This window comes from Candoia aspera, chromosome 6, assembly GCF_035149785.1.
Source record: "Candoia aspera isolate rCanAsp1 chromosome 6, rCanAsp1.hap2, whole genome shotgun sequence".
NCBI lineage: Eukaryota > Metazoa > Chordata > Lepidosauria > Squamata > Boidae > Candoia > Candoia aspera.
In genome coordinates this window covers 65267494-65284396 of record NC_086158.1, presented here as the reverse complement: position 1 = coordinate 65284396, position 16903 = coordinate 65267494, and the positions used below count along the sequence as shown (strand labels likewise).

General features: G+C 41.3%; 1 protein-coding gene across 4 annotated transcripts in view; it reads right to left on the bottom strand.

Annotated features, from left to right (window-relative positions):
• Positions 1 to 16586, bottom strand: part of DOCK1 (dedicator of cytokinesis 1) — a 489239-nt gene extending 472653 nt beyond the window's left edge. For 2 of the 4 annotated variants that reach the window (XM_063307343.1, XM_063307344.1), the window contains exon 1: positions 16271 to 16586. In XM_063307343.1, coding sequence (XP_063163413.1) covers positions 16271 to 16316 — 46 coding nt within the window. In that variant the 5' untranslated portion in view covers positions 16317 to 16586. The remainder of the gene's footprint in view (positions 1 to 16270) is intronic. The other 2 variants (XM_063307341.1, XM_063307342.1) reach the window with 1 other exon arrangement.
• Between the last annotated feature and the right edge of the window lie 317 nt (positions 16587 to 16903).

Here is a 16903-nt window from a genome sequence, read left to right as displayed (position 1 = left end):
GAGAAGAGCAATGACAAATCTCGATAAAATAGTTAAGAGCAGAGACATCACACTGACAACAAAGGTCCGCATAGTTAAAGCAATGGTGTTCCCTGTAGTAACATATGGCTGCGAGAGCTGGACCACAAGGAAAGCTGAGAGAAGGAAGATCGATGCTTTGGAACTGTGGTGTTGGAGGAAAATTCTGAGAGTGCCTTGGACTGCAAGAAGATCAAACCAGTCCATCCTCCAGGAAATAAAGCCAGACTGCTCACTTGAGGGAATGATATTAAAGACAAAACTGAAGTACTTTGGCCACATAATGAGAAGACAGGACACCCTGGAGAAGATGCTGATGCTAGGGAGAGTGGAGGGCAAAAGGAAGAGGGGCCGACCAAGGGCAAGGTGGATGGATGATATTCTAGAGGTGACGGACTCGTCCCTGGGGGAGCTGGGGTGTTGACAACCAACAGGAAGCTCTGGCGTGGGCAGGTCCATGAAGTCACGAAGAGTCGGAAGCGACTAAACGAATAAACATTATGCTGATATAAAATCGGCACTTGACTAATGTGGCAAGCTGCTGTATGATATCAAACTAGCAAAGAAGTATGAATTTATTCTTACAGATAGCCAAGTAACATAAAGACACATACAACGTTTAGACGCAAGCTTTTATCTGCAAAATAAGAATACAGCTATGATTGTAGCAGTGATTCACTGTCAATTACTGACACATTAATTCACATTAATTTTCTTCAATATGGTTACATGGATACACTTTCATAGAGAACTAGCATAGCAGATTAGAAGAATCTGTGGACTGTGTCTCTGGACCTCAGCAAAGCCTTCAACACAGTCTCTCATGATATTTTAATAAAATGATAATACATGGACCATATTATACTACGTTTGACAAAAGGTGGGGAATAGCAGGAACACGGTGAACGTCTCTTTACCTAGTGCATATCATACACCTAGAGGATATACAGCAGGTATTCCAGATGATATACTGTATATTTGGGGACTCCTTGGAGGAGTGAAGAAAAAATCTGTTTGGTGTGAGACTAGGCTGAAGATGCCATAGGAAACAAGTCATTAAGGAAACAAAGGAAAAAATGTCACCTGAACCAGACAAAGGAAGTTGGGCCTGAGCACATGGAAAAAACCCCAATCCCAGCTAATCAACAAAGCAAAAGTTTTTGGGAATAAAAAGGGGTCCTGAAGCCCACCCACTCGAGTCGTCTTTGGATACAGACCTGGCGGCTTCCATCCCTCTAGCTAGTGCCTGGCACCCTAGTTGAGAAGGACATGGATGAGTGTGTATGAGTGAGAAAGAGCAAATGTATACTGTAAACCAGTAAAGTTTTGCTGTTACTTTAAATTCACTGGGTCTCCATGTATTCCAAAGAATGCCTCAGTGTTCAGTTGAAAGTACTTTGTGAATGTCCCTAATTATTTCCTGGCTGTTGACCAGGGCTGTGGGTCTTCTCTGCTCTAGCCCCACCTATTTGGAAAAACCAGGTAGAAAGCAAGGGGGAGCTTACAAGATCCATGTGCCTCAACAGGTTGTAGGTGCATGCATGAGTGACCATAAGCCAAACCTGTGAGTGCATGTAACATGGGCTCTAATCCTGATACCCAAACAAAAGGAGTGTGCTGGCCAGTTATGCCAGAAATATGCTGAATTGTTTATAGCTCAGCCCAGACTTAGTAATATGACCAGCTCCTGCTCACATCAATCATATTATTCTATACTGGCATTTTCATATAAGTAAGAGGACGCGGTGGCGCTGCGGGTTAAACCACTGAGCTTGCCGATTGGAAGGTCAGCAGTTCAAATCCACGTGACAGGGTGAGATCCCGTTGCTAGTCCCAGCTCCTGCCAACCTAGCAGTTCAAAAACATGCAAATGTGAGTAGATTAATAGGTGCCGCTTCGGCGGGCAGGTAACGGCGTTCCGTGTAGTCATGCCGGCCACATGACCACGGAAGTATCTACGGACAAATGCTGGCTCTTCGGCTTTGAAACGGAGATGAGCACCACCCCCTAGAGTCGGACACAACTGGACTTAATGTCAAGGGAAACCTTTACCTTTACCTAATTTCAATGGAAGTCAGGTGGCCACTGGAATTCTTCATTGATTGTCAGATTCAATCTTTATACCATGCCAATTAATTTGTGAAATTAATAAAGCTTTAAATAACCATCTACTTACATAGGGAATAGCTGGATTTCCCTAATATCTAAAGTAGCTAATAAATTTAAGATCAAAATCTTAATATGTATTGTCAAGATGTCCAGAATATAATCAATATTAGCAACAGTACATTAGCACTGGTAAGTAGCCATTAAAAGTTCCAGGTAGTTTTTGTTTAGCAACTACAATTGGGACCAGCAATTGTTAATTTGGTTGTTAAACGAAGCAGTCGGTAAGGGGAAAAAATCACATGACCACGATTATGCTCATGATTTTAGTTTAGCTTTCCTTTGCTTTACAGCATCAGAAGGATACAACCCCAAACAGGCACGTGAGCCCAAATGGCAGGGAAGGTTTCCAGAACTTGACTCACAAGGAAGCCGGGTAAAAGGGCAAATCTTATAGCCATTTTCCCCCACTCCCCTGCCCTTTGGAATGCTCACCCTGGCGCTAGGATAATTAGCAAGAAAGGAATTGATGTTTGTACTTACATTCATTGGAGAGGAAGAGATTACAAGAGAGTAAAGCAGGCACACAATGGGGAATACACATGGAAAGGAATGTGCTAGCAGAGCCTTTAGCAAGAAACTGATTAGGATCTTGTCAATTTCAGGCAGCAGCTGCTAGGGGGTGGGAGAATTCTAATCAACTAATAAGGTCACAAAGCTGAGCTTGTAAACTTAGGGTTAGCACGTCTTAGGGACTTGCTGTGCCACAGGAAGCGATAGCTTATTTCATCAATCTCTCCCCTCTATGAGAAAAAAAGAGGGAAAAAAAGGGTCAGGCACAGGACAACACATACTGACTGTAATGGTGAACATGTGACTGAGAGAGAGAGAGAGAGACATTCCAAAGGTTCTAAATACTGGCATTGATCTCAAAGTTACTTTTTCATCACTGTTGTAACTGCGAACAGTCACTGTCCAAGGCAGTTGCTAAACAAGGACAACCTGATTTGTTACATATTCTAAGAAAGAACCTTCAAAAATGCATTTATAAAGAGTTCCACAACATGCATAAACCATTGTTAGAACTGCCAGATTTTCAGTATTCTTAAATCTTGTTCAACAAAAGGTATACTTTGAAAAGACTATTACTATACATTACCTATCTCTCTAAATTTTCCAGCAGATTATCTCCAGAAATTATATTTAATGCTTGGGGCAAAATCTTATTCCTGTAACATTTATTTTTCTTCAGTTAAACAAAATATCACAGTTAAATTTCTTGTCACTAATCAGTGAAGTCAAGAAGATATTTTTCTCTAAGTCCCCCTCAAATTACACTTGAGCTAATTATGTCTATCACTAATATTTTTTCCAAGTAACAGCTTCCAGAATTGCTGCAAATCAGACCTGTTCCAAATCTGCACTTGGCTTGTTTTGCAGGACCATACAATATACTACAGGTAGTCCTCACTTAATGACTATTTTTTCAGTGACCGTTCAAAGTTACGATGGTGCTGAATGGTTTATGACCAATCCTCAAAATTACAGCCATTGCAGTGCCCCTGCAATCAAAATCCAGTCACTTGGCAGCCCTCCCACATTTACAACCACAGGGTGCACTTCAACTCCCCCCACCTGCCTATCTCTGCCCTTTTGGATGCCCTGCCCTCCACCGCCCTATCACCCAACACTCCGCTCTGCACTCTGTCAACCCCTGCCGATCCCAGCTGACCTTTGCTGTCTCCTTTTTCCTGCTGTTGATGAGGTGCACCCAGCCTGGCCCTTCACAAGGCAGCTGCTGGCCTTGCAAAGCCTTCCCAAGGCCATGTGCAGCCTTCTGGAAGCCTTGCAAGGCCACACAAGGTCTCAGGAAGGCTGCACGCAGCCAACAGCTACCTCACAAAGGGCCAGGCCATGTGCACCTCAGCAGCAGTGGGAGGAAGAAGATGGCAAAGGCCAGCTGGGGACAGCAGGGGGCGGCAGAGTGCAGGGTAATGAGGGTGCAGAGCAGAATGTGGGGCAGCAGGGGAAGCGCAGCCAAAAGGGCAGATATAGGGGAAGATAGGAGCCTGGGGGGAGTTGAAGCAGAAGCGAGTGTGGCAGGGCAGGAGAAGCATAAGTTCCTGGCCTAATGACCACAACTGGGACTGCCATCACTAAGCAGCGCAGTCACGTGATGTTTCGCCTAACAACCGCTTTGCTTAGCCACAGAAATTCCGGTCCCAATTAGGGTTGTTAAGCAAGGACTACCTGTACACTATTTACATTTAACTATGTATTCCAAATTTAAATTTGTACATGACTTTGGAGCTTTCTTTTATTCAAAAGCTTGTAGCATTTCTTCAGGGTTGTCTCTCAGTAACTGTTTCTGAGTTAATGCTTCTGTCATAAGTAATAGTACCTAGTCACGTTGTCTTCTATTAAAAAATGTACCATGCATATAATACATGTAAATTTAGCACATTATCAACACAACCCTATACACATCCACTCAGAAGTAAGTCTGAGTCACCCTTAAAAGAAAAATACAGTGAGGCAGAAAACAAAAGAATCAGATTTCAAACCCATCAGTTGCAGGAAAATGATAATGTCTATATTCACTTTGCTCTTCTCTTCTCTGTTAGCAACAATACATTTATTTTCAACTCCCACATCCTTGAAATTCATTAGAGGCATGTCATATTGTTGGACATGATCATCATTCACAGCTATTGTAAAAAAAGCTATTATAGTAAGTGCTACTTTTTTCAAGATCACTGGACAATAGACAAAATTTCCATCACAATTAAAGAACACACTGAACTATTCTGCTGCAAGCTTAACATTGTTTTTAAGTGAAACACAACCCAAATGTACTTAGTTTTAATGACAAATTATTCCATTTTCATACAGCTGAATTTTCTAGCTTTTTAAAGCATGTATGTGTCCCACAATCTTCATTTATTTTATTTTATTTTATTTATCTTTATAAATAACTCAAGGTGGCAAACATAGCTAATACTCCTTCCTCCTCCTATTTTCCTCACAACAACAAGGCTCAAGGTCACCCAGCCAGCTTTCATGCCTAAGGTGGGACTAGAACTCACAGTCTCCTGGTTTCTATCCCAGCACCTTAACCACTAGACCAAACTGGCTCTATGTCCAATAAAAATGATGCTACTGAAACTGTGATATTATGTTATGCCCAACCTTAATGATATTTTCATCCTTCTGTCTCATGTCTGTTCCCCACATACATTCAATTAAAAAAAAAACTAGTCAAACTCAGTACCTGACTGAATAAAACAACAGGATTGTCCAAATATTATTATATAGAATTATAGAATCACAGGGTTGGGAGAGATCTTGGAGGTCTTTTAGTCCAATCCCTTGCCCAGGGCAGGAATCCTCACACCATCCCAAATGACTGTCCAACCTTTCTTTGAAATCCTCCAGTTACAGAGCATCGACAATTCCAGGAGAAAGGCTGTTCCACTGCTTAACAGTTCTCACTGTCAGGAAATTTCTCCTTATTTAGAGTTTGGACCTCTCTCTGTAAAGCTGCCGCCCACTGGTTCTATTCTCAGGCACTATGGAGAATGAATCCACATCCTCTTCTCTGATAGCCCTTCAAGTATGGAAGGCTGCTATATGTCTCCTCTTAGCCTTCTCTTCTTTAGCTAAACATAACCAGTTCCTTTAACCATTCTTCACAGGTTTCAGCCTCCAAGCCTTTAGAGAACCAGAATAACCTTGGAGAAGCAAGGTGGTGGCAGCAGTTAGCAAAACATGAATTAAGTCTGTGAAAGGAAGACGACGACAGAAAAAAAAAACTTAAAATTGACCCTACTTTGACTTTCTTTCATATAAGAGAAGGGAAAGGAAAATGCTGTCAAGCTTTTAAGATTCTGTTACTCTAGCCCTGGGGTTGGCAAACTACAGCCTACAGGCCTAATCTGGCCTGCCTCCTGCTTTTGTATAGTCCTCAAGCTAAGAATGGATGGGCGGGCAGGCAGGCAGCAGATCACCAGGCCCAAGCCTCAGCCAAGCTGCCAAGGTAAAGGGCAGTAGTGGGGCATCTTGGGTGGTGGCCGCAGCCTATCACCGCCTCTTTGGCCCGCAAACCTGCCAGCCACAGCCACAGAGGCAGAGAAGAAGTGCAATCTGTCCCTTTACAGAAAAGGTTTGCTGTCCTGCTCTAGCCTACATCAATGAAGCAGAATTCCAGTATATCTTCTAGAGTCAAGTTTCTTGAACTGGCCTATGTCGAAGGACTGACAAAGCCCCTCACCATCTTCATTGCTCTTCTCTGCCCTCTCTCCTGTTCCTCAGCATCCTTCATGTACGGTGTCAACCAAAACTGGACATAGTATTCCAGGTAGTATCTGACCAGTGAAGTATGGAGCAGAACTATCACTTCCTGTGATCTCAGTATACCTCTGTTGATGCAGCCCAATATTTCACTGGCTCTCTTGGCTGCTGCAGCACACTGCTGACTGATGCTTAATCTGTGGTCTACCAAGACACCCAGATCCTTCTCACAAGTATTACTGCTGAGACAGGTACCACCTATATTGTACTTGTACATCTGATTTTTCCTAGTGCAGAACCCTACATTTCTTGCTACTGAACTGCATTTTGATGGAAAGGGTCCACTGTTCAAATCTATCAAGTTTCTTTTGAACCTTGGGCCTGTCTTCTGAGATGTTATTAATTCCCTCCAGCTTTGTGTTGTCTGTAAACGGGCTGATAATCCCTTCTATCGTCTCATCTAATCATTCATAAAAATGTTGAAGAACACTGAGCCCAGGATGGAACACTGAGATACCCAACTGCATACCTCCATATAGCCATAAATTCATTAAGGACCATTGGCTGGGTCAGTTGTTCAACCAATTGAAATCTATCTGGTAGTGGGACCATCCAACATCGCTCAATTTTATCAAGGAATCAACTATGGCCAGCTTTATCAAATGCTTTACTGAAGTCTAGATGTACAACATCCAGAGCATTCCCTTGTCTACTAATGTATTTACTTTGTCAAAAAAAACCAAACTGTAAGATTAGGCACCACCTATTCTTAAGAAACTCATGCTAGGTTTTAGTAATCCCCTTGTTTCTCTCTGAGTGCTTGCAAACCCACTTAATTATCTTTTCTAGGATTTTTCCAGGTATCAACATCAAGCTGACTGATTTGCAGTTTCCTGGTCCACTTTTTCTGCCTTTTAAAAGACTGGAATGCTAACTCTTCTAGTACTTCTCCTGTATCCAGAAGTTCTCAAATATTATACTTAGTAGTTTTAAGATCACATCCACCAGAATGTAATCCATCTGGCCCTGGCAACCTGAGTTCATTCAAAGCAGTAGGTATTCTCTCACCACTTCCTTGCCTATTTTGACCTGCATTTCTCTTCTGCCCACTATGGTACAGTCTCTGACAGGTCCGACCACTTTTATTTTTGCAAAAAGACCAATGTAAAATAGAAACTAAGCAGTTCAGCTTTCTCCCTGTTGTCTGTCACCATCTTGCCAACTTCTCCAGCCAGTTTACCAAGATCTTCCTCTTGTTCCGCACATACCCAAATAAACTTTTTTTTGTTATTTTTGGCATTCATTGAAAGCCTCAGCTTATTCTGAGCCTTAGTCTTCCTGATCATATCCTTATAGACTTGGGCTATTTCCTGATATTCTTCTTTTGTTATATGCTTTCCATTTTTTAAAAAAGTCCTTTTTGTTTCTCAGTTGATTAGAGACATCTCTATGCAACCACACCAGTCTCATTAAATGTCTCCCATTTTTCTTTCTCTTTGGCATTATGTTTGGGCCTCAATTATCTCATTTTTCAGAATTCCCATACACACACACTGCTTTTCTCTTCAGGATTTCAACCTTTTGAATCCTTCCTACCTTTTCCATTTACCTTATTGAAGTCAGCTCTCTTGAAATTTAGAATACTAATCTGACTACATTGAGTTCAGTTTCTTTTGAAAAAAAATATATATACCACCAGTACTATATTCCAACCATGAGTTCCATCCCACCAGTATGTTCCCCATACTCTGAGCACTGGTGTAAAGGATCTGAGCCCTTTAGCACCACCCTTCTTAGGTCTGCCTGCTGAACCTTCCAGGATATTCCTGAGCACTCCTTCCTTCTTACTACTTCCTTCCTGCTGTAAGGTTTACTGCCGTTGGGCTTATGCTTTGAGTGTGGTTCTGGATATTCGTCTCCTGCCTCTTCCTGATTTAGTTTAAAGCCTGCCTCTTTGTGAGATGCTGCACACCTTGCATATAAAATAGTGGTTTATTACACTGATCCTTGTCTGCTCCTCTTTAATTCATTTCATTCAAATGAAACCAAAAGATTTGGATGTATCCTTGCATAAGATACAGTAACTTGCTTATCTGGATTGACTGAAATTATTTCACAATAATAATTTGCGATCCCACATTAAAAACCTAGCTAACCCATGAACAGTTCTTACCATATAAGATACTAGTGATACAGCAATACTCCTGTGTCATAAAGAATCATGCCAAGTATAACAGCAAAGAGTAATTTTAAATCAAGAATCTCTTTCTGGGATTTAAATGATTTATAGAACAGAAATTATGTATACACACTACAGCATCAGGGCAAAACGCCCTATTTACAATTCTGAGATGCACAAATCATGCAAAATACCTCTTCTAAAGTAGAACGAGGCACTGCTTCTAAATTACACTGAATAAAAAGTTGTTTGTTTCATATGAGAGCCACAGGTTCAGGATCAGGAAGAATATCACAAATGAAACTACAATGACTGCTATGAAACCAACTGCTGTAACATCCCTGCAATGAGAAGCACTTTATTAATAAGCTTCTATAAGTTCCATGTTACAATCAAATGAATTAACCTGCCCATCTGTCAAAACACAATGGTCCAGTTCTTACTGCACTAAGCCATGGTTTCCTTAATTAAATGTATTGAATAAATCACAATTACCTGGTTTTGCACAACATGCTAAGTAAAAACCAAACAAACCACATTATAGTTAGCATGAGACATAGTCCTATTTGCCAAATACGACATTGCATAGCTGTATTGTTTGGATGTTCGACTGGCTTCAGTTCAGTTTGTTTTGGATTTAACACAGCTTGTTAACCCATCCAGTTAAGGATTGTAAAGCATGGTTTATGACCTAACACAGCAAGTGAATCTAGTAAAATACGATGTATTCAACATACCATAGTTAAATAAACTATGGCTTAGCACAACCTATAAATCCAGCCATCAGCTTTTTATCCAGAAATGCCGTTGGATAAGCATATCCACACACAGTCTTCACTGGCAGTTATTCATAGCAGAGGTAAGTCAATTATATAATTTACAATAGAGAATACTGACTGAGCAGGATGTCTGTCACTTTCTAGTCTGTCATAACATTTATTATTACAGTTCCAAAATAGTGAATTAACTTTTATGGAATCAATGCAATTCTATTTCTGAATTTGCATATCACCCTAAACACAATGTAACCATTTTTTTTAGAAAAATTGAACTGCTGGCATTCATACATGATGCTAAGCCATAACTCAGGATTTCCAAACCACAATGCCAAGCATACATATCATACTAAATCAAAAACAAGGAAACCAACCACATCAACAGCACCAGGTAATGTTAAGGAGTAATCTCCAATATATTGCACTGTCTTACTCAGAATTTATCCTATGAAGAAAGTTTCCTCCTTATATATTTATATTCTAATGTGTTTGTTTCAGAAAGAACTTACAGGCAAATGAATATAAATTGGATTCAAGTACACTAAAAGAAGTGAAGAATATTTCCTAGACAATAACATCTCTGCAGAATATAAATTTCATAAATCTCTTTTTCTCTTAAACACTAATTAAATTCTAATAGAGAAACAGTGAGCATTGTTGAATAGCTAAGACAAAACCATGAAGAACTGTTAAAATATTCAATTATTTTGGAACATAATTCATATCAACTACCATATGTGTACCTTTGTCATCACAGAAATCAAGTCCAAGGGAGTTTTGTATCAGAGCTGTGCAGTTTCCTCCACAGCTGCTGTGCAATCCTGGGAAAAGGCACAACTGCTTTAATGGGTTCTTAAACAACCCGTGACCCACTGAGTCATTGTTTCAGTTGGGTCGTTGTTTCAGAGATATTTACTTACCTAAACAGATCAACAGAATGACCACCAACAGGCAAAAAAGCAGTGGGAACAGAAGCAATTTCCAGCGTCCTGCCGGTTTCCCACTGACTTAGCTTGTGGGAAGCTGGTAGGGAGAAATGGGTAAGCTGGCACAGAAGGTCGCAAGTTGCTTGGGTAAGTCTCCCCCACCCACGCACCCTCCCCCAATCCCTCTGTGCTCATGCCGCTCCAGGCACTCGTGGACCCCTGCGCACCCTCTCTGACCCACACCCTTCCTGTCCTGTGCTGCACCTTCTCACACTGTCCCTGACCCTCGCCATACCTCTTGCGCATCCCCTTGCTCCCTCCCACACACAGCAGCAACCACTTACCTGCCTGCTGGCCTTGGAGTTTCAACTTCCTGCTAGCTTCCCCACTGACTTTGCTTGAGGAAAGCTGGCAGGGAGCATCAACAATCATGACCAAGTTGAGACTTCCTGCCAGCTTCCCCACTGACTTGTGGGAAGCTGGCAGGGAGCATGGAAATGACAACCACATGACCATCGCTGACCACAGCAGTGCGGCAGCACTGAAGTGGCAGCAGTGCAGCAGCACTGAAGCAGCCACAACTTTGCCAAATTTCAATTCCACAGGATTAATGGGTGCCAGATTTTGGACAGATTCTGTAAGTTAGTCCATTTGAGGTACCTTGGTTCAAAAACTGTTGCCCTATGATGCAGCGTTTCGGCCAGTTGAAGGTTACAAAGTCACAAGACTTTTAGTAGTATATAGACAGACAGATGCTATGTTTACACTCCTGCACGCTCCAAAGCACTGTTTCCTTTCTAATCCAAAGCACTGCACACTGTATTTTTGTTCTATAAATTGCAGGCTATCATGTCCCAATTCAAATGAAAAATGGTTGTGTGAAAGGTAACTAGTGGGATAGCCTGTGCACTCCCCCCACAATAATAGTTTTGAAAACATTGATTTTTTTTTCTCCTGATCAGATCAAAATGATCACTCCTAAACCTGTAGCATTCCAGTTATATTGGGAATTCAACCATCTTGTTCCTTGGTTCCCAGTGTACAGGTGGTCCTTGTTCAGTGACCATTCAAACTTGTGACAGCCCTGAACGAGTGGTAATTACAACTGGTCCTTAAAGCTCCAGCTGTTGCAGTGCTCCCGCAGTCACATGACCATGATCTGGGTGCTCAGCAACCAGCCCAGATTTCCGATTGTCACAGCACCCTGCAGGCACATGATCGTGATTTGCAACATTCCCTAATTTCAGTCAATGTTCCCTGCCAGCTGCAGTCAAGAAAAGTCAATGGGGAAGCTGGCACAAAGTCAGAAGTCACAATCATGTGAGGTCCTTGCTTAACGACACATGCAGTCCTCACTTAACAACAGTAAGCAGGGACTACCAGAACTGCTGTTGCTAAGCAGGTGGTCACATGACATTGTGCTTTATGACATCGCTTAGCGATGGAAATTATGGTCACAATTACCATCATTAAGCAAGGACCACCTGTAGTAGCCTCTGGGGGTAGTAGCCAAGCTCCCTGTCTCATATGATTTTTATTTTGGAGAGATTATTTTAATAAAAAAAATGGAAATAGGCATGCTGCTAAGTAAACATATAAATAGGCTTGTTGGATCAAGCTAAGGCCCATCTTAGTCCGTCTTTTTGTTTCTTGCAGTGACCAATCCAATGCCACTGGGATATTCACAAACAGGAAATTGTGACTTCATTATTTCATCTGTAATTGGTATTTGGAGGCATTGCCCCAAATCCAGACACAATAGTGAATATTCAAAACCGATAGTCCTAATGGGTCATGAAGTTATCTAATCCTCCTAGTTAGTGATTATCACTACGTCTTATAATGAATTCCATAGCTTAATTCTGCGCTGTGTAAAAAAGTGCTTTCTTGTATTTATTCTAAATTTCCTTCCACCTTAACCAGATGACCTCTGGTCAGAGGGTTTTAAGTGATGAAGGAAAATTTCACCCATCCATTTTCTCCATAGCATGAATGATTTTATGCACCTCAGTCATATATCCCCTCAACCACCTTTTTTTCAAGCAAGACGGAATGTCCTAGCTTTTTCTTATAGAGAAAAAAGTTTGAGTCCCCTTATTATTTTTACTGCCCTGTTCTGTTTTTTTTCCAGGTCTATTACATTTTTCAAATGTGGGAACCAGAACTATTTGTATGTTACAAAGCTGACATTTTGGTTTTCAGTCATTTTCCTAATGATCCCAAGACGCAATTTGACTTTTCCACAGCTGCCACTCCCCCCAGTTTACATCTATCCACTATAACTCCAAGATCTTTTTACTAGCCAGTTAGACATCTCAAGCCCCATCCGTGTGTGTGTTTAATGCCCCAATATGCACCATGTTTCACTTATTTAAATTGAACGTTTGCCATTTGGTTGGCCACTCACCCAGCTTAAAGAGATCCTTCTACAGCTCCTCATAACCACTTGATTTTTACAATGCTGAATAGTTTAGCATCATCCAGAAACTCGACAAGGTGACAGCTCACCTTTAAGTCAAAGTACCAACTACAGTTTCATCTGCATTTTAAAAAATGAAGGATAGTTATAGCCAAAAGCTCATTTGGTAGTGTGCTTATATTCTCAGGAAAAATGACAAAGGTAAATTGGTAATTAGATATTTTATAATTAACTATAGTCACCAGGGTAATCATTTTGTATGATTAGCCACAACATGCTCTCAGACGGGTCTACTGGCTCACAAAAATATGGGACCCTTAATTTTGCCTGATGAAGAATTCTTGGATACTCTAAAGCAGGCAGAGTATTTTGTAAAAATATTGCCTCAAAATGAATTCTGGATAGATATGGTAGAAGCAATAAGTACTACAAAGATCAAACCTGGAAGTATATATACAAGTAAAGTTTCCTGTCAATAACCAGAAAACAATGTCAGTATATAATTATTTAATCAAGTGAAAATGGTAACATTTGAAGTTCAGAAGAACTGAATCTAGATTGGATAAATGAAGTACAGATCTAGCAACCACCTGCAATTAGAGCACATGAAGTGATGTCTACATTAGAATCCATAAAGGATTTGCAGCCAAGAAGATAATATGGAAGGGGGTATCTACCAAGATAAATCAGAAACAGGAGTTGTTTAATGACATTATTTAGAGAACCAGCCTCTGTCCACAGATAATCAGGATATCTTATTGCCTTAAGAAAAAACTACATTCCAAGCAGTAGCATGCTCTCCATCACTTCTGAACTATTTGGGATTCACCACTTCCGATCAGAGAATGAAAAATTGAAAAGATAAGTTTATTCATGGTTTATTTCATCAACTCAGTGTTTCTGGTCACACAGCAGAACAAACTATAGACTAATCACATGGACTGGGTTCAAGGAAGACAGCAGATTAAAATAATGTGTAACAACCTATGCAAGTACTTAAGAAGCAGAGCTTGCATTTTGATACCATGATGTACATTTCATTCTATTTTGCAGAGGCCCCTGCCCATATAGCTGGATAATTTAAGTATGATCCCTGGTGCATATGTAGTTTCACCTATCACACTGAATGGTAATGTAGTTAAAACAAACTAGACTTAACAAAAATGAACTTTCCAAATGTGGCTTATTCCATATAATGTGGGTTAGCATGGCATGTGGGCCCATTCGCTCTTTGGTTTGCTTAGTAATAATTTATTAAATAAACTATAATGGATTTACAAAACATGTGATTGCATAAATAATTTAAATATAGCATGGCACAACATTCTAAGCCAAATACTGTAATCAAAATTATTATTAGGCCTATCAGATCTGCGCTGACAACCATTAGCAGCAGAATTAGAATTTTCAGATTCTTTTTGCTGCCATCAAGTGGCTCTCTGGATATTTGCAATCCAGATTTCATAGCCCTAATAGTAGTTTAGTCTTAGTGAACCAGATTAGAGAAGAGCAACAAATAGTTTTTTTCCCCTACAAAAGACATTACAAGTATTATCTGAAACAAACTACAAATGATGCATTTGCACCATGAAGGTAGTTTATTTAGCATGTGCTGTTTTTACTAATAAAAATACTGAACATTGTTGTATAATTTCATGCACATTATTTCAATTCTCTTTCCAACAATCCTAATATGGGAGAAATTAGAAAACATACAGATAATGCATGTTGTTAAAAAACAAGCATTAAGCATCAGATTTGGAAGCTATTAATAAAAGAGGAGCTATATTTCTTTCCTACCATGAATTCATTCAAAACCCACACACATAAAGCAGACACATGACAGAAAAAGAAGGAAAAGAAAAAAAAAACAACTCAAGTTGAACAAGTGCAAATGTTGCATGAGAGTAGAATAAACAATGCTGCATTTCTCTTTCCTCATCCCCAACATCCTACTGCTATTATTTCACTACTTAACTTTGGAAAAGCATCAGGAACTAAGAATAGTTTCTTTTATAGACTAGCTGGATATATCACAGAGGTGGGCACAATGTGTATTTCTTCAAATGTTGGCAAGTAAGTATGGCAATAGTGAGGAATACTGAAAAAATGTAGCATAGCCACATCTAGAAAACCACAAATTATGCTCTAAAGATATGTTTGTCCATTGTGAACTTAACTGTGATTTAATAATTAATTTTCTGGATATGAATAACACATTTATTAACTGCATAGACTGAAAATACATAACATGTCAACCTAAATATTGCTGGCTAGTTTGTTATTCAGACTGCAAATATAAGAACAGTATTTTGTAAATCAGGGTTATAAATCTAACAAATTTTGGATTATTCAACAAAACATGGCTTAGTATGATCTGCGCACACAGCTATGGGAATTACAATGATGCACTCCTGCACTGCCAGATTTACAACTCTGTGTCTGGCAAACCCTCCCTTAGATGAAACATTCCTTTTTTCACACACTGAGAATGCTACTTCTGAGGTAGCATCTGATGTAACTGTCACCTTAACAGAAGAAACCCATTTCATTCACATTTTATTTCACCCATTATTTAAATCACACAGTAAATCAGCTAAGGTTTCCTTAATCTAGTAAGAGCCCCAATACTAATGGAAGTTTATTTTTGCATACCTATGCTTAAGACAATTAATCTAATTGTCTGATTTCTCATAACAATGTTGAACTAACAAGACAGGCTGAGTTCCTACAAGATACTGGTTTGTTCTGCAAAGGGACTCAAAGAATCCACTGCCAGGAAATTTGCAGAGAACATTTTTTAAGAAGTCTGACTCCAGGTTCAGCTTGTGGCACCAATTATCCACCAGATTTACAGAAAAGAAGTAATATCCAACAGAGATCCCCTACATGTGTACTCTGTGTCAAAATAAGTCTGAGGAAGAAAGAGTTAAAAACAGAGGGCACTAGTTTCCACCTCCTTTTAGGAGAATTCAGCAGGTAATGGGGAAAGGGGTTATTGGGAGAAACTGAGTCCTGTTTTGCAGGACAGAAAAATGCAGTTCAATTGGACCTGATTTCCCTAACAACCACCCTTGGAAGAGATGGGGGCATGTAAATCAAAAGCAACAAAAACAAAAATAATTACAGGACTAAGGGATCCAATGAGGAGATGCCCCAAACGACGCTAGAAAGGCTCGGGAAGAAAGCAGGTAGGAAAACAGAAGTCGCTCTTGGCAGAGGAAGCGTGCCTCTTTATGGGAAGTAAAGCGAAACAACACCCCCCAATCCCCCCTCTCCTTTCATCAGCGCGGGCCTTTTGAGAAGAAGCCGCTTTCTCTCGTCGGCCTCGACCCTTCCCCAAAACGCCGCAGTCAGGCGCCGCGCAGGAGACGGATAAAGGGCGAGTCAGTGGCCCGACGGGGGCGGGGAGGATTTCGGTTTCGCTGCGAGACGCGTTTCTCAGCCGCGGAGCTTCAACTTCTGAGGAAGTTCGCCGGGAGCAGCCAGGCAGCCGCGCCACGAGCGGGGGATCCCCGCGGCGCGCGGGAGGGAGAGGGAAAGAGAGAGCGCTCACCCACGCCGTATTTCTCCTCGCGCTTGGTGGGTATCCAACGCGTCATAGCTGAGGGGAGCCCGAGCCCGCCAGCCGTCGGGAAAAGCCGGGCAGAGAGGCGGGGACTAACGCAGCGGCGACTCTGCTAAGCCGCCATTTTCCAGCCTCGGTCGCGGCCGCCCCGGGACAAGGAGAAGAAAGTTTGCAGGCAACGGAGGGGTCATGTGGTGCAGGCGGAGCCAGGGATTGGGAGGCCCTGCCTGGATAGGAAACCCAAGCGGCCGCTGCGGACGGACAACGAGGCTGCTTCAGCGCCGCCGCCAAGCATCCTTCCTCGGGCTGGCAGGGCCCGTTTCCCTTCCTCTGAAAAGTCGCTTCCCCTCCTGAGAATGACGCTTCCCGGGCCCGAAACCGCCCCGCGCTGCTTCAGCTTTCCGCCCCTTGAGGCACAACTAGCCACGCTACGCTCTCCCAGGGGATCGGCCTAAGGGCACGTCATGCCTTCCACCTGTGTATGAAACAGGATGGTTTGACGCTGCTGCTTTCCTTTTTAAGAAGAGAGTCAGTGTTGGAGCCCATTTTAGTATGGACCTATCTGAAAGCTTTGTAAAATGATTAATTCCAGGACAAATTAAGTTACATTACAGTTGTAGA